This window comes from Gouania willdenowi, chromosome 21 (genome assembly GCF_900634775.1).
Source record: "Gouania willdenowi chromosome 21, fGouWil2.1, whole genome shotgun sequence".
Taxonomy (NCBI): domain Eukaryota; kingdom Metazoa; phylum Chordata; class Actinopteri; order Blenniiformes; family Gobiesocidae; genus Gouania; species Gouania willdenowi.
Window position 1 is genome coordinate 21,473,477 of NC_041064.1, and position 22,500 is coordinate 21,495,976.

General features: G+C 42.9%; 2 protein-coding genes across 2 annotated transcripts in view; one reads left to right on the forward strand and one right to left on the reverse strand.

Annotated features, from left to right (window-relative positions):
- LOC114455157 (alpha-aspartyl dipeptidase-like) overlaps positions 1-5,802 on the reverse strand; it is a 5,843-nt gene extending 41 nt beyond the window's left edge. The window contains exons 1-6 of the mRNA XM_028436210.1: positions 5,480-5,802; positions 4,751-4,839; positions 3,763-3,837; positions 3,501-3,580; positions 2,357-2,530; positions 30-89 (exon numbers count right to left, since the gene is read on the reverse strand). Of these exons, the coding sequence (XP_028292011.1) occupies positions 30-89; positions 2,357-2,530; positions 3,501-3,580; positions 3,763-3,837; positions 4,751-4,839; positions 5,480-5,577 (576 nt within the window). The 5' untranslated portion in view covers positions 5,578-5,802. The remainder of the gene's footprint in view (positions 1-29; positions 90-2,356; positions 2,531-3,500; positions 3,581-3,762; positions 3,838-4,750; positions 4,840-5,479) is intronic.
- Positions 5,803-13,282: 7,480 nt separating this feature from the next.
- Positions 13,283-22,500, forward strand: part of LOC114455580 (TGF-beta receptor type-2-like) — a 30,205-nt gene continuing 20,987 nt past the window's right edge. Inside the window, exon 1 of the mRNA XM_028436906.1 lies at positions 13,283-13,533. Coding sequence (XP_028292707.1) covers positions 13,479-13,533 — 55 coding nt within the window. The 5' untranslated portion in view covers positions 13,283-13,478. The remainder of the gene's footprint in view (positions 13,534-22,500) is intronic.

Here is a 22,500-nt window from a genome sequence, read left to right on the forward strand (position 1 = left end):
AGCAGAAGCAGAGAGTGATGACGACTCACCAGAACGGATGGAGTGTTGGGTTCCTCGTGGTACTGAGTGATCCTCTGCTCCCGGGTCTCCTGCACGAAAACACCAAACAGAAGATAGAAAACAACCAACAAACCATCACCTCACTAGTGTCTTGAAGAATCTGCACCAGATACCGCAGCACCGCGTCAGGAATTCTGTAGAGTTATTGGCTGGGAGTTTCAAACAACGTTAGTAAGTATAGGAGTTGATCTGTTTCATTCTATTGTTTGATATCTATCTTTTCGGACATAATAAGATGAAAAAAAGCTTTACAAGTTTGCTTTTTCTACTTTTTTTTTCAATATCTTGTTTATTTTTGCAGTTACAAGGAGACAGTATAAAGAAGGCAGTGGCTATCCGTACGGGTGCCATATCAATATACCGACATTCTATCCGTACGCAGCGCCCCTCATTGGGCAGTTTAGGTCACGTGACTGTGACTAAACCTTACCCTAAAAATTGTTGCGTTATTGGGTTATAACTACAAATCGACCGATAAGGATTTTTTTTTAGGGCCGATACCAATTTTTTCCCCCCATCAGCCTTACCCGATGACCGATACAGACTGCTGATTTTCTTGAGCCGATACTATTTTGTGCCCTCAATTTACATCATAAAAAGTACACAATGATGATAACAAATGGTACGAGTCTCAATTTTTTAAAAAGGAACATTTATTGATTAGCAAGGGTGACGTAGAATGACAACAAGTAAAAAAACATTTAACAGATATTAAAAACAGGTGACGTAGAACAAGAACACGTAAAAAATATTTCTGCTCTCTGTAAATAATGCGGATCGGCGAACGCAGCAGCCCGCATCGGCTGATGCCAAAACACGTAAAAAAATGCAAAAATAGGTCGATAACATTGGCCGGTCGAATTATCAGTCAATCACTAGTTACAACCTAAACCTAAGACGCTACGTACGTGTACTTCGGTAACCGTACCAATAGCACCGGGGGTTGTCCGTACGTCAACCGTACAAATACACACTTTCTATAAAGAATGTGAACCTATCACCATTAATAACACACAAGTTCATACCATACAGCAGTGGTTCCCAAACTTTTTCTGTTGTAACCTTTATTGAAAAAGGTCAAAATTGTTGACAATTCTTCTTCAAAACTCATTTTTTTAATAATTTTCATGCTCAATGTTTAACAAGGTCGTTCTCGTGCACTAACGCATCCTTTTCTACATTTACTGGATTATTATAACCTTCATTTTTGCTGTTCGGCTTTTATCAGCTTAATTTGACTTGATGTGAAAAGTCCTCTGTTATTGTCCTTTGTCCCACTTTACAAAGTACAGTGAACCACACCACAGCTGTGTCTGTATAGCAGCAGAATGTTAAACATGACCATTTCATCATTTATCTAAGGCATAAGTTCTCAACTGGTGGGTCGCGGACCCAAAAGTGGGTCGCGGACAGCTGGTCAAAACTAAATCAATAGCTTACTTAATGTCTCTCATGTTGGACTTGTTTTATTGTGAAAGAAACTTTTCTTTTGACAGTCATGTTGCACAGGAAAATACATAGATTTGAGTTTTAAAAGATTATATGTGCGTGTGTTTTCAATAGCTATTTTTGAAAAACTAAATTTGGTTGGTTGAATTCTCAAAAAAAAAAAAAAGTGGGTCGCGATTTATTGACCGTGGCAAAATGTGGGTCCCAAGGGAGACCAGTTGAGAACCCCTGGCATAAACCACTATTGGTCACCTTATGTCACTAGTAAATAATATGTAACACAACATGGGGATCTGAACATAAAAACTGTGCATTTGTAGTGTATTGTTAAAATGACCTTTTTTCATTTATGGATTAGTATAATATTATTGAAAGCTGTTACTTGTTGAAGTGCTTTGCAGTGGGATCTGTGAGATAAGTGGTGTATAAATGAAGCCTCAAAGGACAGCTGACTGTGGATGTGTTTTATAAATTCCATTATCACTCCTCTTTGACCTCAGCGTGGCTGTAAAACACTGCCGAGTCTGACTGATAACTGTTTCAGCTGTTGTTCAGCAGAAAATTGACCAATCAGTGTGAGCAGGATTATCGCTTACATCATAATAAATAATCAGAGCACAAGAGCGCTGGCTGGGTTGGGTTTTACAAGCACGCGCTCCTATTGGTGGAAACCATAGTATATAGCGACCTGAGAACATTTACTCCTTTAACATTGACTAATTAGATATGTCGTTTAAAGAAGAATAAGGATAAATAAGTAGATTACAGAAAACTGAGCTGAGGTTGGCTACTGATTAAATTAAAGACATTATCTTCAAAGCAAACATGTGTTGCTATGGTGACTTACTCCCATGTGGCGGCTGTTGGGGTCGGGGTCCAGGTAGTGCGGGTTGATGTTGAAAGGGACGAGTCCGATGGCATTAAAGGACGGAGGACAGACAATGGGCATGTCATTGGTGGTGCTGATGCTGATGGTGGCCACGTTGGTGCCAGCGCTGGAGCCCATGTAGGGGACCCCGTCCTGTGAGGGGGAGAGGGACCACCAGAGGGAGTCAGAGCATGACATTAAACCAGTGGTTTCCAACCTTTTTATACCACAAATTTCTGGCAACCCCAGAGACTCTCTTTTCTCTAAAATGAGTTTTTTTGATCATGTGTGTTGTACTCTGTTACAAATACAGCTCAGATATTTTCACACTGATTTTTATTTCAACTAGATGTATACTTGTCAAAGTATGAAAATTTGTCAATGCATTTGAAGTGTTTTATTAAAAAAAAAAAAAAAAAAGGAATAATAAACTTAAAAAGTTAATCTGGAGGAAATTACCTACCCCACCTTTAAGCTTGTTGAGCTTTCTGCCCTTTCCTGCCTATATATCTATTTCTTTGATATTATTGCCACTATTGTTTTTGTATATTTGTATTGTTTTGTGTATATGTTCTATCATATTCATGTTATTGCTTTTCTATTTTTATTCTTTTACTCTATTTTTTTTCTTGAAGGACTTAACGTGGAACTTGGGGGCTTTATTCTGTTTGGTACATGTTCATGCACATAATGACAAATCCTTGAATTATCTTTTGTTTTTTTGTTTTTTTTAAGTGTGCAAAATAATAAAAAAATAAATAACTAAATGCATTTTTGATTTCAATATAAAAATGTAATTTTGATATTTTATTATTAACAGACATTTCAGGCGACCCCACAAGGTTGAAAAACACTGCATTAAAATAAAGAATGGAGTCTATCTGAAAAGGGAAAAGGGAGGAGAGTCAGACAAATAGAGGGCTTGGTTCATTTCAAAGAGAAAAAAAAAAGGAATACATTGCTTTTATTTTGGTGGGTTGGGCACATTGTGTGCATGACACAAAAATATATTCAATCATTCAATCAAATCTTCAAAAAAAATAAAATGATACTATTTAATTTGTATTAAACAAAAAAAATGGTCTGAAGTTTGGCGACGCATGATACTGAAGGTGTGCATTACCTCCATGACTCTCCTCTGGATCTCAGTCACCACCTTGTTGTCATAAAGACTCTTCAGCAGACGGAATGTGTTGCCTCCTCCTGCAGGCGGAAACCTCTGTTAGCATCTCCACAAAGCAGGAATGGAAAACAGTGGGCAAGAAATATTAGAAAAAAAAGTCACAGAATAAGACAAACGGAAGTGAAATAAAGGAAGAGAAACAGCTGAGTCATCAGTGTGAAGAAGAAAGTCCATGAAATAGCTTCAACTCAGGTTCACTCACCAATAAAAATGCCCTCAGCTTTCCGCACGGCTTCCACAGGATCCGAGGCCTCGTGGATGCTCTCCACTTCATAACCTGGAAAACACTTTATACACTTATCCTTATATACACTTATATACACACATTGACTGCACATAGGGCTTGGATCTAGCATGACAATAATCACTTCAGACAAAAGGTTCTTAACTTGTGGATCAGGAACCAAAAGCGAGTCGTGGACCTGTTTTCTTTAAGTTACCTATATATGCTTTTATTTTGAAGGGGATTTTCCATGCATGAAACAGGAGGTGGGGATAAGTTTGTATGTAATTATTTATGGAAAGTTAAAATATGTGCAAAAAGTTCCTTATTGCATATATCATTCTTTTAAAGTGAGCCTCTATTGTGAATTCTATAAAGCCGTGGCTTTTCATTCAGAAATCTATGAATATGGCCCCTCATTGGCCAGTTTAGGTGACATCATAGATGCACCACGTGACTTAAAGTACCGTCAGTTTTATTTTAGCTCATATTAATTTTTAGCTACCCCGCTAACCCTTTTATTTTAGCCCTAACCCTAAACCAGGAAATACCCTAAAATGTTGATTTTTTTCGTTTATGTATTTTAACCGTAACCCTATCCCAGGAAATACTCAAATGTTTTTGTATTTTTTTTATTTTTTCGTACATGTATTTTTAAAGGTGGAATTTACTGTGTTAAATATGTTAAAATGAGAAAATACATATGACAAAAGTGGGATTCGAACCCAAGGCAGCAGAAGGAAAAATTCTTGAGTGCGGCGCCTTAGACCACTTTCATTCTATAATATTAAGATTATTAACGTCTTTCCATTTGATATACATTTTTCTTGATTTTAATCCAGGTCCAATAATTAGAGGATGAGTGGATAAAATTAAAAAAAAAAAAGGAAAAAAAAAAAAAAAAAACTGCCTTAACTTGTGGTGGACTCTTGACCTTTCAAAGTAAAAGGATATCACACAAACTAACCCAGGGTCTTGAACTTGTCCCGTGCTGTCTTGGTGTAATTGTCTCTGTCGTGGAGAGCGTAAGGAATAAAAAGCACTTTCTTCACATCTCTGAAACACACAACATACAGTCTGGGTCATTTAACACATTAACAAAACCTTTATAAGACATAAGCATCTGGTAGTTCTCTGCATTAGGTGCAGGTCACTGGTGATTGGACCAGTTTTTTGTTTTGTTTTTTTTTTTACTGTTGTAGCTGCTTTAATAAGGAGCTGGAAACTACTTGTCAGAGTTTCGTTTTGTGTGTAATTTCACAATGAGGAATGTCTCGTTCCACAACATTCCAAAGTGTTTTATTAGATTGAGATTTGGACACAATGTGTACAGTAAAAACCTGTTTAAATTGAATATGTTATTGGTAAAACATATCGTTTTTGGTGAATATAGTCATATGACTAAAATCTGTATTTATTTTTGCTTTGACACCTACTTACCAAAGTCAATTCAAAATCCGGCCCTTTTATGAGCTGTTTTCGCGGCTAGAACCAACGCATTACACTCAAACTTCAGACATATACATGCTTAATTTTAGCCTAATAAGCATCCTTTTGTAAGCCGATCTTCACGGCATGTACAAATATTAACAAACAAATGTCGCAAACCTCACAGTAAACACGTGTCGGCTGAGTCATGTGACTTTACTAAAAATGTGCGTTTTTCCAAAAAGACTTCGCTGTCGTCACAACGTACTTTCCAAAGAAGTGCGATATCTGCTGCTGACAGTGGTCCAGGTACCCACCACCGCCATGCAGGGTGGAGTTAGACACCAGCAGCAGCTTCCTCTTCATCCCTGGACGTCCACAGCGACAGACGGAGTGAAACTGACGGGTGAGTTCACGACGGACTGACGCTCAGTAACTCACAGCCATAAAACGCTGACGTCAGCGCTTTTTAAACGCTACCAGCTGCTGTTGGTGCACTGTTAGACACACAACTGCAGTCAACGTTATGTCACAGCACCAGAACCCACTTTAATTCTCCTTAATTTAACAAACGACAACATAGTCTTGCTAATATTTGTACAACATTATTCCAAAAGCGGAATCAACTAGTTCCGGTTGGATATTTTCAGAATAAAACATCCAACTTCTAGGTTTTCCGGCATTTCCTTTCAAAACAAAAGCGTTTCTTTCTCTTTTTTTTAAAAATTTTTTTTTTAATTAAAAAACAAACAATCATTCTGGGTGCTCATTGGGCTTTGTGTTTTTATTTCAAGTTGAATTTTGTGTATTTTTTTGTTGTGATTTTGTGTATTTTTGGAGTCATGTTGGGCCTGTACTACAAAGCTGGATTTTTAAAAGATTGTATTGATGTCTAAAACAATTTTTCTCTTGTCAGCTGTCAGATCAGATCCACGCAGCAACGTGTACAGAGAATGACCCGCCTATTCTTTGGCAAGTCGTTTTCCAAGAGAACTGATTGGTCAGGAGGAGGAGCTTTATGCTGCGTTCACAGCGGATGCGTCACAAAATGTCCGTACGTCCAGATTACATACGTTAATGGATAGATGCGGCCCAGAGGCGAAATCTTTCCTGTGCGGCGGTGCGGTCCGATCCGCGCGTCAAGAGCGTTGGCCACGGGCGGTGCCGTGCCGGGTGGGTTGGCTGGGGGGTGGTCTCGTTGGGGGGCCTGGGGTGGTGGGGTCCTTGGCTCCGGTCCGGGGGATCCGGGGTGGGGGTAGCTTTGGGGGTGGCTGCTGCCCGGGGTCGGCGATTGCCTCCTGGGTTGCTGGGTGGCGGGGTGTGGCTGTGGGTTGCTCCGTCGGCCCTTGCGGGTCCTTGGCTTGGCTCCCTGGGGCGCACCTTTGCCAGGGATGTCGCTTGCGCGACGAGCCAGGCGGGGCCCCCTCGGGGGCTTTTTGTACGACCGCAATGGCCGGGGTGTGGACGTTATGGCTAGAGGGGTGGGGTGGGGTGGGGGGTGCTATGGGGCCTCCCCGGGGGTCGTATTGGGCGGGTGTGCGGGGGCGCGGCGCATGGTTCCTGGCCCGGTGGATCCGCGTTGGGATTGGCTGGTCTGCTGGCTGGGTGCACCGGGCGCCGTGGGCGCGATTCCGGGGGGGGTGCCCCGGGGGCGGATCCTTGGGCGACGTGTCCGGGGGGGTGCTCTCCGGCCATCTGCCCGGGGACCGGCCGCGGCTCGTGGCGGCACTGCGCAGCCTTGGGCGGGGCGGGGCTGGTGGCCTCGGGCCCGCTGTTGTTCGGGGTGTGCTGGCGTCGGGGGGGTGTCTCGTGCCAGTGCGTGGGTCGTCGGGGATTGCCTCCGTGGGGGGGGGGGGCTCTATTGGCGCCGTTGGTGTGGGGGGGCGGTTCCGGGCTGGGGGTGCTTCGGTACTCTGGCTTGCCGGTCCGTGGCTGGCGGGATGGCCCTGCTTGGCGGTGGATGGCGTCTCTCGTCGGGGGGGCCGGGGCCGCCTCCCGGTGGAGAGTGTTGTATCGTGGCGCCGGGTGGGCCTGTGCTGGCCCTGGTGCGGGCATGGGCCTCCCCCCTGCTCGGCCGCTCCCCTTGGTGGGGGGTGTGCGTTGCTCCGGGCCGGCGGGCGGCGGGGGTCGCCCCCTGGGGCGCCGGGGGATGGGGTTGGTGCCTGGCTGTGCCCGGGGGTGGGGGGTGTCGCCGTGCTCGCGGGGCCGGCGCGGTCTGGGGGGTGCCGTGGGGGGGGGTCTCCGACTGTGCTGTTCCGGGGCCCGCAGTGCCACTTGCCCGTCTGCGCCATCTACCCTCTCGCGTGGCCCGCCACGCGGACGGGCCCGGCTCACACTGGACAGGCCTCCTACATGTTCACTTCACCCCACTCCCAGCTGGTCTGGCTCACTCACAAAATGCACCACACACCGATACCCAACCCTTGGGGGGCTGGATGGTGGGGCTGGGGTGGAGGGGGCCGCCACCTGTGTTACTATGTAGTGGCGTGGGGGCGGCCCTCCCACCTCTAGTTGCCCTACTAATCCCTCCAATTTAATCGCATCTCAACATGCCACCCCCCGGAGGGTGTATCATCATTTACACCCTCCGGCCTATTACACCACATACACATAAATCCACAGAGGCTGGAGGGGGAGCACCGCTCCCCTCCATCCCCCTTTTAATTACACCCCATACATTCACCAAACACACACATTCACACACGGGATCGGGAAGTGCCTCTCCATTGGGGAATGGAGAGGCACCATAACAGGGTGGTGGGTTGGTACACATATTTGGGCCTCTCCGGTGGGGGCCTGGCCCCTCTGTTGGTGGCTGGGCCACTGCATAGAGTAAAAGTACATCAAGATGGTGCGGTCGGGCGTGGCGGTGGGTCTCGGGGGGGCTTTGCCGGGGTCTCTCCTTGCGGGGTCTTTCCGGGCTGTGTCGGCCGGGTGGGGCGCGGGGGTGCCTCTCCCCCTTGGGTGTGGCTTGGTGCTTGCTTTCTCTCCTGTTGGCCTTGGGGGCGGGCCCCGCGGTGTGCGGGCCCGGGGTGGCCTGCCTCGCCGGTTTGGGGGGTGGGTGTGCTGGGGGGGTGCTGGTGTCCTCACCGGGGGTGGGGCAGGGTTGTTTGGCGCCTCGGGATGATGCTGTTTACTGGGGGCGGCGTTAGCTGTTCCGGTGTGGTTGAGGTTGCTTTCGGCCGCCTGGTGGGTATGTCCTGCCATGCGGACTGGTGGGTGGGTCCGGGGCATCTTTGGCTGGGGGCTGCTGTCCCGCGCTGGATGTGTGCCGTTGGGGTGCCTCCGTCCCCGCGGTGGGGGTCGCCGGTTGCTCGCGGGCCGGCGGGGGGCGCTGCCCCGTGGTTTGCGCTGTCCGGGGGGGCGGCGGGCCCTGGGCTGCTGGCCTTGTGCCGTCTGGGGCTGTGCGGTCCTGCTGGGCTGTGGCCGGGACCTGGGGGGGGGGGGGGGCGCCCGGGGGGGCTTGGCCCGGGGGCTTGCCCTTGGGGGGTCCTGGTCCCTGGGGTTGCTCCAGGGGCCCGGGGTGCTTGACCGGCTGGCCGGGCCGGTCCTGGCGGGGGTCTTCTGGGGCGGGTGGCGCTGCCGCGCCCTTGCATACCTTCTGGTGCGGCCCCTGCTTGGGCAATCCCCCGTGAGGCAGGGTGTCGGGGCCAGATTAGGGGGCCACATCCGGCGGGGCGGTCTGGCTTGGCCTCTGGAGGGGGCCCTGGCTTTAAAGAACTGAAGCTCGTGGCGCAGGCATCAGCATCTGGGGCGCCCGGGGGGGCTAGGTTGGGGTACCTGGGGACCGGCGGGGGGACCCCCAGCGGCCCCCTGGTGCCTTATGCGGCTTGGGGTGTGGTCGTTCGCCCTGGGGGCTGCTCCTGGTGCTGCATCCATTCGGGTCCTCCTGGCCTGGGGTCGGGTCCCTGCTGGCTCTGGGCTCACCGGCGGGTGCCCGCCGGCTGCCCGTTCGGCGTGGCTCTGGTCGTCTGCTGGGCGTGGGCTTTGGCTCCTCCGCTGGGGTCTCGGGTGGGGGGCTCTCTGGGCGCTCCCTCGGGGGGCTGGGCGGGGGGGGGGGGGGGTGGTGGGGGGGGTGGGGGGCTGGGGGGCCTGGGGGTTGGGGGTTGGAGTCGGTGGCGTGGTGCGCTGGGTCCTTGGCTCCTTGGGGGCTTTTCGGGTGTGTATGGGGGGGCAATGGCAGCCTCTCGGCTTGGGACCTTGGGGGCGTTCGGGGGGCTGCTTGGCCGTGGGGTGGTCGCCGGGGGCCCCTAGATCTCTCGCTCTTTCTGCTGGCCCGACTGCTTCTTCGGGCCCGGGGGCGGCTCATGGGTTTTGCAGTAGCGGCTCTTGGAATCACATTTGTCATGGACGCACTGGCCTCGGGCTGTGGGATAACACTCATACTGGGCTCAACCATAGGCACGTTGTTCCCAAATACCTGTTTATGTAACTTCCACTCACTTCCTCCTCTGCTCACAGCCACCACCTATTCCTAAGCCGCACACTGGTCACTAAACTGGCTTGATAACACAACAATAAGCACAATATACACAACCACAATTTCACATCACATCACTTGAAACTTATTGACTATTCCCCACCCATTCGTTTTCCTATCTTGTATCCCTCCTCCCTGTTAACTCCCCCCCCCCCCCCCCCCCTCACCCTGGTGTAACACTGCCCTCTTTTTTTACATCCTCCCTTTAATAAAGTATTTACCCTTCCCTAGGGAGGGCTGGTGATGGTCACAATTATGCAATGAAATAAATTCATTTATTTAATTGCAATAATAAAATATGCATTGCTGTTAAAAGATTGCACTTCTTGTAGTGTTAACCTTCAACAGCATGTGCAGACAAGTAAATAAAAAAAAAAAAAAAAAGAAAAAAAAAAAAAAAAAAAAAAAAAGAGCGTTGGCCACGCTCCCGATTTTTTTTTGTCATATTTGCACATTCTGTTTCCCGTGACGAAAAAGCCAATTAGAGTCTTTGTTAATGATGACGTCAGGCCGTCAACACGGACACCGGTCTGTTCACCCATTCAACCATGGAGTAGAAGCTGTGTGTGACCACCTGGAGCTGTATGACACGGCCTTTATAACCGGGACTAGGAAGGATTTGGCGTGGAGGAGAATCAGTGGTAGTAGCAGGTAAAAGTTATCTCTGTAGTTTTCATCTTTGAAAGTCGGCACTGAGCTAGGATAGCATTAGCCGCTAATCACACCGGCTTTTTTTCACTGGTGGTTTATGTTTATGACAGGAGAAAAAGGAGCGCAGCTCCTCGCTTCAGCAGGCAGTGAAACTCACCAAGGTGGATGTGTTGCTGGTGGGCGGGGCTTCGCTTCAAACACGCATATGAAACGAATGGGGGCATTTTTTGATCCTGTGAAACCTGCGGAACGTGTTCGTGCAGCAGACGCGTCCGGTGCCCCAGAAGACGCAATGCTGTATAATAAGTATAATGCTGTGTAAACACAGCATTATACTTGTTTAGATCTTATTGTGATATACCTCGGTAAGAAGTTACCCAAGCCTCATAGTACAGGAAGTTAGCGCAAGAGGAAATCTAGCTTCGTAGTACAGGCCCATTATGTATTTCTTTTGGGGGCCACACAAAATCAAACCAAGGGCCGCATGTAGCAGTTGCCCATGTCTGCTTTATGATTATTTATAACTTATGAGACATTGCCCCAATCTAGGAGTAATTTGATTGGCTGGCCACTCTTGGGCAGGTTTAACATCATTCCATGTTTTTTGTCCATCTGAGGTCCTTACAGGGAGTCTCTGTGGTCTCCAAAACGCAAGAGATGATTACGATCCCTGTTCCTGAGGATGTCACTGCACCTGATATGTTGCTTTACAGATCTGCCAGTTTACATACTCATAACTGTGTTTACTTTTGTTGCTTTATAATGGGATGTGTGTGAGAAATGGAGAGAAAATACTTGTTATCAATGAGCTAGATCAGTTGTGCTCATGTGATTGATCACTTTATCCAAGCATTTTCAGTTTCTCTTTGACAGCACATGATGTTCTGGATGATGTAGCTATACAGTCAAGTTTAAACCAACAATGGCTGAACAAAATAGTAACGTACAGGAGCAGAGGCACAGGTGCGAGTAATCACACACAGGTGAAACTAGTGAGACTGATGAGCTTATGGAGCAACAGGAAGGGGAGGGGCTAGAGGTGCTCAGTTGAAGTATGACAAACTGTAAGATTGTCATAAAGCAGTGGTGGACAGTAGCAAAGTAGGACTTAAGTAATATTTTTGAGTACATGTACTTTATTTGAGTATTATTTTAGAGGGATCTTCTTAATTTCACTCCACTACATTTGAAAGACAAATATTGAATACTCTCGTTAATCAGCACTTTTTCTCTCCCGTCAGCTCAGGTGTTTTCATTGCTTTAGCTATAACACAGAAAGGTTTCTGTTGTTCTTAGGGTTGTCCCACTTCTACCTTTAATGCTCATCGAGGCAAGAGCAAATCAGAGACAGGCGGGTCACGTCTTTCATCTTTGTCCTGTTTTCTGAAAACTCAAACACCTTCCTTCACATGTTTACACAAGAGACTCAATTTAACTCATTCCTGATGCACTCAGGCCCAGGGCTTTAAACAACCGAACCCAGGCGTGTCTCTGTGCAGCATAAGCACGGGATCACTGAGACAGATAGATCTGACAAAGTCAAAATGATGTACAACACATAGGATACAATTCCTATTTTCCCTTGTGGCAGCTCTACGCTTCCATACAATTCAGTTCAAATTTTCAATACATTTTATTTTCACAGAATGTCGCTTAGTGCTGCACATCATCTGTAATTATGTTCTCACAGTTGTCCTCACTGAATACATGGGCTATCCATAGTGTCAACATCCTAAATCTGTTATATTCATTTGTTTATTTCAAGTTTTTATTCGACCCCATCCATAATTCTGGGCCCTTAACACTGAAACAAGCAATAATTCATTGTCTATACAACATGTGTGAAATTTAAGGCTCAGGGGCCAAATCTGGCCTAGAGCAGGGGTGTCCAACTCATTTTAGTTCAGGAGCCAAATACAGAGCAATTTGATATGAAGTAGTTTGCACTTCCACGCATAAATCATATATAATTTTTTTTAAAAAGTGTCTATTTGTACGGTTGACGTAAGGACAACCCCGGTGCTATTGGTACTTTTTCCGAAGAACACGTATGTAGCGTCTTAGGGTTAGCTTATAACCCTATATCGCAACAATTTTTAGGGTTGGGGAAAGGTTTAGTCTTAGTCACGTGACCTAAACTGGCCAATGACTGACCTATCACGTGACCTAAACTGCGTACGGATAGAATGTCGGTATATAAAAAAAAACCGTTCGGATAGCCACTGCCATTTTCAAAAGTGCATAAGGCCCTGACAATATCCAAGCAATAAGTGATATCAGTCCCTGGAGGATCTTCACTTTACATTTCCATTATTTTGTGACCAATTTTTAGTTAGAGGACATTATGTGAAATGATTTTAGAGAAATTGAGAGATCTTTCAACAATGTGGGATTTAAAATTAGAAAGTGTTCATTTGTACGGTTGACGTACGGACAACCCCCTGTGGGTACGGTTATCGCAGTACATATACGTAGCGTCTTAGGGTTAGGTTATAACTCTATATCTCAACAATTTTCAAGGTTAGGGTTAGGGATAAGGGTAAGGTTTAGTCTTAGTCACATGACCGAAACTGGCCAATGAGGAGCCCTGTGTACAGATAGAATGTCGGTATATTGATACGGTAACCGTAGGGATAGCAGCTAGCTAAAAGTTACTGCTGTCATGTGACGTAAGAATGGGAAAACTGGAGAAAGTAAAAAGTAGATATCTCAGTTCATCCAAATACACAAAATGAAACTTCGTAATATTTACAAAATAAGTTGTAAAAAAAAAAAAAAAAGAAGAAGAAGAATTAATTAAGAAATCAATCATTGTTTTGTTTTATTGCTATAAAAACAGAAACAAACACTCCAATTTGAAACAGTTTTAAGATCAAAAACAATGTTTAAATATTCAAAGTCCATTTAAAAAGTGAAGTATTTTAATGAAAGGGTTCCTAAAGTTTTGAGGCAGGCCAGATGTGCAGTTGCGCTTTCACCGCTGTGTGTCTCACATGTGGAGAAGTCAGAGGCAGAGGCGGAGACATCTGGATGAAAAACATCTGGACTCTTCATGAGAGGCTTGTGTGGAGGACACAAACTGCACTGACCGACCCTGCGCTTCCCCCCGTGGTTATCTGGCTGAACTTGTCCGCTGATGATGGCCCGGAGCCGGACGCTTTGGACCGGGATCCTCTTCCTGCTCGTAGCCGGTGAGTGCTGCTCAATCTACGGGCTTCTCTTCTCTTTTCTCCCGCTGTGTGTGAGCGGAGCTCCAGCACACTGATGAAAACAAGAGCAGGATAAAAGAAAATAATGTGTGTTTGCTGCTTTCATTTTAAAATAAACTGTACAGAAGTTTATAAAAATCAATATGACTAATGCAATTTAACTGTAACACATCAGAATACAAAAAACAAAAACTGTTATATAAAGTGGTTGGCCTATACATACATATAGACTATATAAAGCAATGTCAATAACCCACTTATTTTTAAAATTCAAAGATTTATTTAATCTCATAAACTGTACAAAACAAGGACGTTTGTTTATCCAATGTATTCATACAGTTTTAGGGATTATATACAGCCTTGATAAACTATGAAGTGTATATATGTTTTGTTTATTAAACTGTATTATATTTCTTAAAGATTTTTGTTCATTAGATAAAAAGGTGTTGCTAAGTTTTCCTGTTTAAAATGTGTAATAATAATAATAATAATAATAATAATACTGATCAATTCAATCTCTTTGTCTTCTTTTGCTTTGTGGATTATGGATAATACTTGTTTTTTGTTTTCCTTTTTTTTTTTTTTTAACTCAAAATTAGATTTTAGGCAGTGGCTATCCGTACGGTTGCCGTATCAATATACCGACATTATATCCATACACAGCTCCCCTATTTGGCCAGTATAGGTCACGTGAGAGGTCAGTCATTGGCCAGTTTAGGTCACGTGACTAAGACTAAACCTTACCCTAACCCTACCCCTAACCTTAAAACGCTACGTAATTGTACCAGGGGTTGTCTGTACGACAACCGTACAAATAGACACTTTCAAGATTTTAACTGGGGTTGACGTTCTGTCTATTAGAAACTCTATGTTGGATTCCTGGACGGGGAACGTTCTTGGGACCTTTCTTGTGGAGTTTCCATGTTCTCCCAGTGCTTGTGGCTTCATTTTACAACCCAATAAAGTTTGAGGTTAAAATAGTCTCCGATGAATATAAATTGGATGGACTGAATTAAAAAGATGGATCGATGGATGTGCCAATGTTCCCTCTGCAAAAGCTATTCTCGAACCTTATCCTGCTTTTTCAAATAAACGTATATTGAGGCAGAATGAATGAGCTAAAACGTACTGGAAATAGATTTATGTAATGTAATTTTGTCCTCAGGCAACACACATTTGTACATTTACGCTCTAACAATGTCAATTAGTTCCTACTGTAGGCTGTAAGCAGCCCATTATCTCATGTTTAACAAAGAGCGAGTGTAAGGCAGTGTGAATGTGCTACACACATAACATGTTCCTGGGATCTGGGACCCAGAGAAGAAAGAGACTGGCACTGACACAAGAAGTCAGTGGATGTGCTCAGCATAAAGCTTTTCTCTTAATATAACCAAAATACCAGAACCTCCTACACAAAAAACGGGGATCTTGTAATAAAATAAACGTAGACAGAAAACCACAGTGTCCACTCAGTGACATGAAGGCAGTGAAACTACATGAAAGAAGGAATCATGGTGGCAGAAGAAAGCCTGCTCTGTGTTTCTTTACTAAACTGAAAGAGAGCTGAAAACTGTCAAAAACCACAACCCCAATGAAAGGCAGCGATCTTTCAACACAAACCCACAGTAAGGTTTTAGAGTCAAGATTGTAAATGAAAACAGTAGGGATTCAATGCCCGGTATTGGCACTCATGGCTTTCTTTTTGAACGAAAGTGCTACACATACATTCATCCATTTTCTGTATCCCAGAACAACAAATACGATGAACCACATTTGTTCAAATATGGAGATTTCAGCCAATCAGGTTTCACATATCCTGGTCTCGCGTCATCAGGACCACTCATTATATTCTCGCTCCCAAAGAAAAGTCTTTTGTGATATAGGATTTCAATTTGACACTTTATTGCTCAATTACGCGCCATCTACTTCCTGGACTTTAGAGTGTTATTCCGATAAGAAGACCAGGGCCATGTTTAAAATGTCATACTAACGTACTACTCATACTAAGTTTGACGTCAAAATGATTATGTAGTGCATTCACATTAGATAGTATGAAAAGATTGAGTCAGTGAGAAATACCCGGATGTATACTATGTTGGGACATTTTTGAAGTTTGCATGGTGGGAATACTCATGATGCATTGAGTGGAATGTAAAATGCTGCTTCTAGCACTTCTTAACACTCTTGTAAATAGGGCTCTTGTTTTGAAGCTTGCGGGAAGTTTTGTCAGTTGCACAATAGCGGCTCTCTGAAAATCCTCAAAATGTCGGAATGAAAGGTGTATACGTGAATTTTACTTTTCCTTCTTGGTCACTTTCTCACTTACAATACTTTCAGAAGTTTTAAAGGTTGCGAATCAACGGAGATATTTAGACTCGGCGTGCTTCAGGTTTTTGTCGTTGTAGGTTCGAAATGCATCTTGGGAAACTTGGAAGTATATTTCAGTGGGAATGGTTCATCCTTATCATACTTATAGTACAGTAGACAGTATACTTATTGAGTTTGTACTGTATGATACGGAGTACGCCATTTTGAACACAGTCCAGGAACGTCATGGTGGACGCATTTTGACGTTGCATTTACCTGGAATGAAGAAATCGAACTTTGCCACTATTGACCATTTTACTACAGTTCTACGCGTGCCTTCCAGTTGGACAAAGAAGACACTTTAAAACAGAGAAGTCTATGCTACAGTAACAGTCAAATGGCTTTAACATTATAAAGTTACATGAATGGTGCACTTCTTTGAGTAATCACTGCATCGAGATTTGTCAAACACGTTGACATCCACAAACGTGCCTTTAATTCCCTAAACATCCCTAATTTCACCTGCTTTTCTTTTCTCTTTTTTGTATTATACTATTTTTTAATGTTTTTATTATTCTGTTTTTATTGTAAAGTGCCATTGGGTGGCCTGAAAAGTGCTTTTAAATACAAATAATTATTATTATTATGATTATTATGAAATAAAATGCTTTTTTTTATTGCATATGTAGCTTCATAAAAGGCCTCTCATTCCTACTAGAGCTTTAATTTGGCCAAAAAAAAAGACCCGGCCCAAGTCCGACAGAACATGACCCGAACCCGTCCGACCCAAATGAAGCCGAATTCTCTTTAAGTCTGAACTTAATATTAGCTTTATTTACTAGTTCCTCATTCTGCATACATCTATAAATATGACAAGCAGCTTCATGTGCCGCCATACGGTACGTGCGTCTATCTCGCTCTAATCGAAACACATTACCTCAATCAATCAATCAATCAATCTTTATTTGTATAGCGCCAAATCATAACCAATGGTATCTCAAGGCACTTTACAGTAGAGCAGTCTTAAGGATGGACTCTTCATTTTATGGATACACACATATGCATATATACGTATATACACATACATATGTATCCCACACCCAACATGAATTACCTGACCATTTATTTACCGCTCAGCGTCCGAACCCAGCCCGAGCCCTTGGTATAGTGATCAAAATTAAGCCCGAACCCAACCCAACCCAGTGGGCAAAGTTTGGGCTTGATTTTGATCATTATACCAAAGAATTCAAGCTCTATTATTGGTAAAGTTTACATATAGCAGTTGTTCAGTTTAGCAGTCTTTGCTTTTTGGGTTGGGTATCCCTTTAATCTTGAGATTAAAACATTAGTACATACTAAAAAAGTCTAAACCGCATCACCAAAGTAGAGAAAACATATCGTGCTAATCAGAATTGCTACACCATTACAGTAATGTAGCTTTCAAAACATTTCTTAAGGATCACCATAAATGTTCTCAATCAAAGGGAAAGTCAGTCAACTTTGAAGAAGACATTGCAATACTTTGTTGATTTTGTTTTTGTTGTTGAAATGGAGGAAAATATACTTCAAATCCTACAACACCCCATAATCACCACAAATATAACTAGATAAAAAAAAAGGAAAGTACAGTAAACATACAAATAATACCTGTATAGATTAATATCTGTAAGCTAAAAAATAACTGTTTTAATGAATAAATAAGTAGGGATGTCCCGATACAACTTTTTCACTTCCGATATGATACCGATATTGCAACCTTGCGTATAGACCGATACCGATATTGATACTTTCATTACTTATTTTGTAGTGTGGAATGTTAGAAAAGGCTTGATCAAGTGATGTTACTCAAACAGAGAACAATAGTCAGCAACAGTATAGGTTACTTTGTTGGAGTGTGAACCACAGTCACCTATGGATAGAAGTGCAGGAGCGGAAACATTTATCGGAAAGCTTATATCGGTGATTTAAGATGCATGCAGTTTTCTGGCTGATATCGGACCGATATCCGATATCAACATCCAGGGAGCATCCTGGGTGGAGTTTGCATGTTCTCCCCGTATTTGCAAGTGATTGTCATATTCTGCACCCTTACCCCAGTGACCCAGGACCTGTAGTCCAGAGGAAAAAGTGTTTACAGAGAGGTCTAAAAAATGAGGAGAACAGATAAAATGTCATAAGTAACCAAGTAAGACACTAAACAGCTTTGACTTTTAACAAGTAAACAATGGAGACACTGAAATCCCAGGCTCTCAGAGTCAGATTTGTTCTAATATGAACCAGTTTTTTTTTCCAACCAATCTTGTGTTCAGTCACATTTTGTTATCCATTTACCCCTCCTGAATATTTATATAGCTGTAAACCTTTATTCACACAACTGTATAGAGATGAGCAAACTGGCTGCTTGCTGAAAAGTTGACCAATGGGAATATCTCAGCAATGTGTACTTTGTTAAAGTTTTGGACACAATGTCCTCACAATGGAGGCGGATTGGTCTGTCCTCTGTATACGAGTCCAAGCCTTCTTTGTTTGTGTGTGTAGCTCATAAAATGAAGTTGTGATAGGGAGGGCCTACATCCAAGCAGGAGGAGCGGCAGCGGCACGCAGAATCCCATGAGCCTTTGAGGCGGGGCGCTGGACGCTAACTTGGCTGTGGAAGGCACTCGACTTCTGGATTGAATTTATTCCTGGCCACGCACATGCACATGTTTTATTTCTGTCCTTGTGGGGACTGCAGCTACTATAATTCAGTCCCAGGCAACAACTCTGATCCAAACCTGAAGCTGACAGTGGAGAGGAAGAAGAACTTTCAATCTGCTAAAACTAAACCTTGTACATTGTAACCAAAAGGTGGCCAACCATTGCTTTGATATCTTTTGGATCAAAGTAAACAGTTCTCCAATTATTAGCCTGTGTATTGTGTTTTAATGTGTTTTAAAAGTAACTATTGAAACTTAATAAAATGTCTCAGTGTTGTAGCTTAATTTGATATTTTATTATAGTGTTAAGTGAATTGTAATCTATGTTTATAAAGCTGCAGGCATTGATTTAATCGCTTCAGGAAAATAAATTGTGTAATTTGCTTGAGAGCTGAGCCATCAAAGAAATGACTACATTTAACTCCTGTGTCATTTTAAACAGTGACCACCTCTTTATCATTTTACATGTTAGTGGCATTTGTTGGTGGGATTTATCATGCAGCTCTTATTGTTGCAAAGGCATATACAAAACTGAAACTTTTGTGTTATAGTCTGCAGAAATGTGTATCCTAGTGAGCAACGCAAGACCAGTGGTAATAAATGCAAAAGTGAAGAGAAAGATTAAAGATGTGCAAAACAGAGAGCGATCATATATAATTGAAATGAAGTTGGTAAAGTCAAGTTTTAAATCAAACAATGGAGTCTATGATCCAAGCCGCATCTGATGGACAGTTTTTAGAATACATTGCATCACAGCTGCATAATGAGGTACATACACATACCATCATAAAAAAATAGCAATGTAGTTATTTATTTTTTATAATGTACATACTTCCCATGACTCTTCACTTTACCTCCTTTCCTTTACTATTTATGTCCTATGTTCATATTGTATATATTGTTTATTTCTTGCACTATAACTGGAGTTGGCTTTTTTAATCTCATCGTACATGTGTACAGTGACAATGAAGGCATTCTATTTTATTCTATTAAAATCATCCATAAACCCCTGTTTGGTGGGTTTTTATTAACATTTGTATCTTCTGTCTTCAAAATGACGACCAAAATACTTTGTTCTAATCCTGCTCATCTATTCATTGGAGGCAAACGGTGTCGATACGTTTGTATCAATGTGTGTTAGTTCAACTGTGACTCCGCCTATGTTTTGTTTCTGAAATGTTGATTTTTGGTACGTTTCAAAAATGATATATAGAACACTTTATACACTCAACAGGGTTTAAACACTCACTTTAAGCTCTTATTTCTATTAAACTTTGTTTGACATCTGATGAAGTCTCTTTTTTTAAAAGCTAAACTTGCAATTTCTTTCAAATTAACCCTGGACCTAGAAACCCAGAAAGAGAAAGATGTGAAGAAAAGTCAAACACACAAAGATACACAAGGCCTACGCCTCAAAATGCAATTAAAGAAGGCTTTTTTTCTTCTCTTTTTGCTACTCAGCTTTTAGTTTTCTTCTGCCTTTGTCCTCAACCCAGTTTGGAAACATCTGGAACAGCTTCTGCTCTGCGTGTGTGTGTGTGTGTGTGTGCGTGATAGAGAGAGAGAGGGAGGGAGAATAGTAGAGTGTAAGTTAATGAGGTTTTGTGTGTTTTTGAGAACAGGCTGTATGTGGATAAAATGATATATAACTATAATATAGTGTGGTTTCTCTTGGACATATTTAATTGTGTGCATGTTTTCAATTGCGTTCCTTGACCATGCCGATGGATTTCTGTATATAGCTCTGCAAATTTTAGAAATCAACCGATTAGACCAACCCATGCCATTTCAATTTAGCATTTTGTTTAGAGTTTGATGTTGTCAATATAGCATACAATGTCATTTTAATGACAGAAAAGTCACTCTGGCTTTCGATGTTGGTTTTTGACGGGGTACAATGTTATTTAGCTGAAAGGCTTCAAAGGAACACACCCATATCCTGCTCCCTGTCACAGTCCCTCTGAGCGATGTCATGCAGATACACTTTGAGATGTTAAAATCACACTGCAGCTGTTTCTATTGACTTTAACCTGGGTGACTATTACCAGTCATTTGTGTCTCACATACAGTACTTTCTGTTGATCAAACAATATAGATCACAACACAATGGCATTTGTATCTTACATCATATGTATTTAAAAAACGATGATCAAATTCAAAGGTGCAGACAGCCTTTTAAAACTACATTGCCGGTCAAAAGTTTTAGAGCACCCTAATTTTTCCAGTTATTTATTGCAATTGAAGTCGTGCAAGTGCAATGAATAGCTTGAAATGGTACAAAGGTATAAGTGCTGAACAGCCAGAGAGTACAAAATAATGGTTTGGTTATTCAAATAGGTCTTTTTCAGGGAAAACGAAGTGGGTTAATAATTTAAAGCTGTTCTGCAGCAATGAAGGTTAAATCAGCCTTGAAAGATGGTGCTACTAATTTCTACAGGTGTTCCAACTTTTCTTGGTTACTTCCAATCCCCTCTGTCTGCATAAAAGCAGTGTTGGAACACACTGTGGCACCAGACCCTCCATTATTATCCATTATTTATTTTTCAACACAAATTGCTTATTTGTTCTATGCTTTCATTTCAGAGTGCAATGACACAATTCTAAAACGTTTGACCGGTAGTGTATTTATCATGAGTTTATCACATCTAGTGTTTTCCCTGTTGCACAACATCATCATATCCCATCATAGGTATATTTTAGATTATTATGAGGCTTTGCATGAGCTATACTCTCCTCCCCTTTGTGGAATGGTTAAATTATCATATGTTGTTCTGTTAGCTTGGCATTACAAATATTAGTGTGACTGACAACACTGGGGCCAAAAATCATGACTTCTGTTTTATTTTGGTTAAGATTCAGAAAATTCAACGACATCCAAGATTTTATGTCATGTATGCAATCTAAGAGGGGTTTGATTGCCTGTGGGTCATCCTTTTTTAAAGGTAAATAAATCTGACTGTCATCAGCGTAAAAGTGGAACGCAATGCTGTGTTTTCCCAGAATGGACCCTAGAGGGAGCACTTAGAGGGAAAACAGCAAAGGTCCAAGAATGGATCCTTGTGGTACCCCACATGACAAAGTCTTCACAGCACAGACTCTGTGCTGTGAAGACTTTTAAAATCAGACTGAAACGTTTCCAAAATATCATGTTCCTATTATTTGAATTGAGTAAAAACTATTTTCTCCAAAACTTTTGAGATAAAGGGGAGTTTGGAGATAGGCTTGAAGTTTAACAGTGTTGCCGAATTAAGTCCAGGTTTTTTAAGCAAGGGATGCACCACTGCATGTTACAGGGACAAGATCGGTTGACAAGCTGCTGTTTAAAATGGACTGAACAGCAGGTGCAATAGTATCAAAAACCTCCTTAAAGAAACAAGGAGGCAGTGGATCACCCGGAGAACCTGCAGCCTTCAACTGAGCAACAACATTTTTTAATTGTGGGAGAGTTACAAGCCCAAATTTCTCAAAAACAAAGGGACATGCATAGAAGGATCAAGAGACAGGGGTGTTATTTGTGCCCTCGCAGTTGCAACTTTGTTGAGAAAAAATACAAGAAACTTATTTTTCTGATGAGTACTGTAAACACATTGGCTGAGGGACATTTAAACGAGAGTCAATGGTCCTATAAAGCACACGAGGATTATGGGAAATATTTGCAACAATATCCGTAAAATACATAGTTTTTGACTCTTGTACAATTTTTTGATAATGGTGCCAGCTTTCTCTTAGAATTTGAAGTGACACTTCAAGTTTATCCTTTTTCCATTTGCGCTCAGCTTGTCTGTATTCTCGCCTGGCAGCGCGATTTAGACGGCCTGATTTTAACTGGAGCTAGGGACTCTAGCACAGTCTGGCAGACAGGAAAGCGCCTCAGTATCAGCGCAAGTAGACTGGTCCAAATTGACAGTAAAATTGTAGCAAATTGAGCGTCATTGGAAGGATTAAG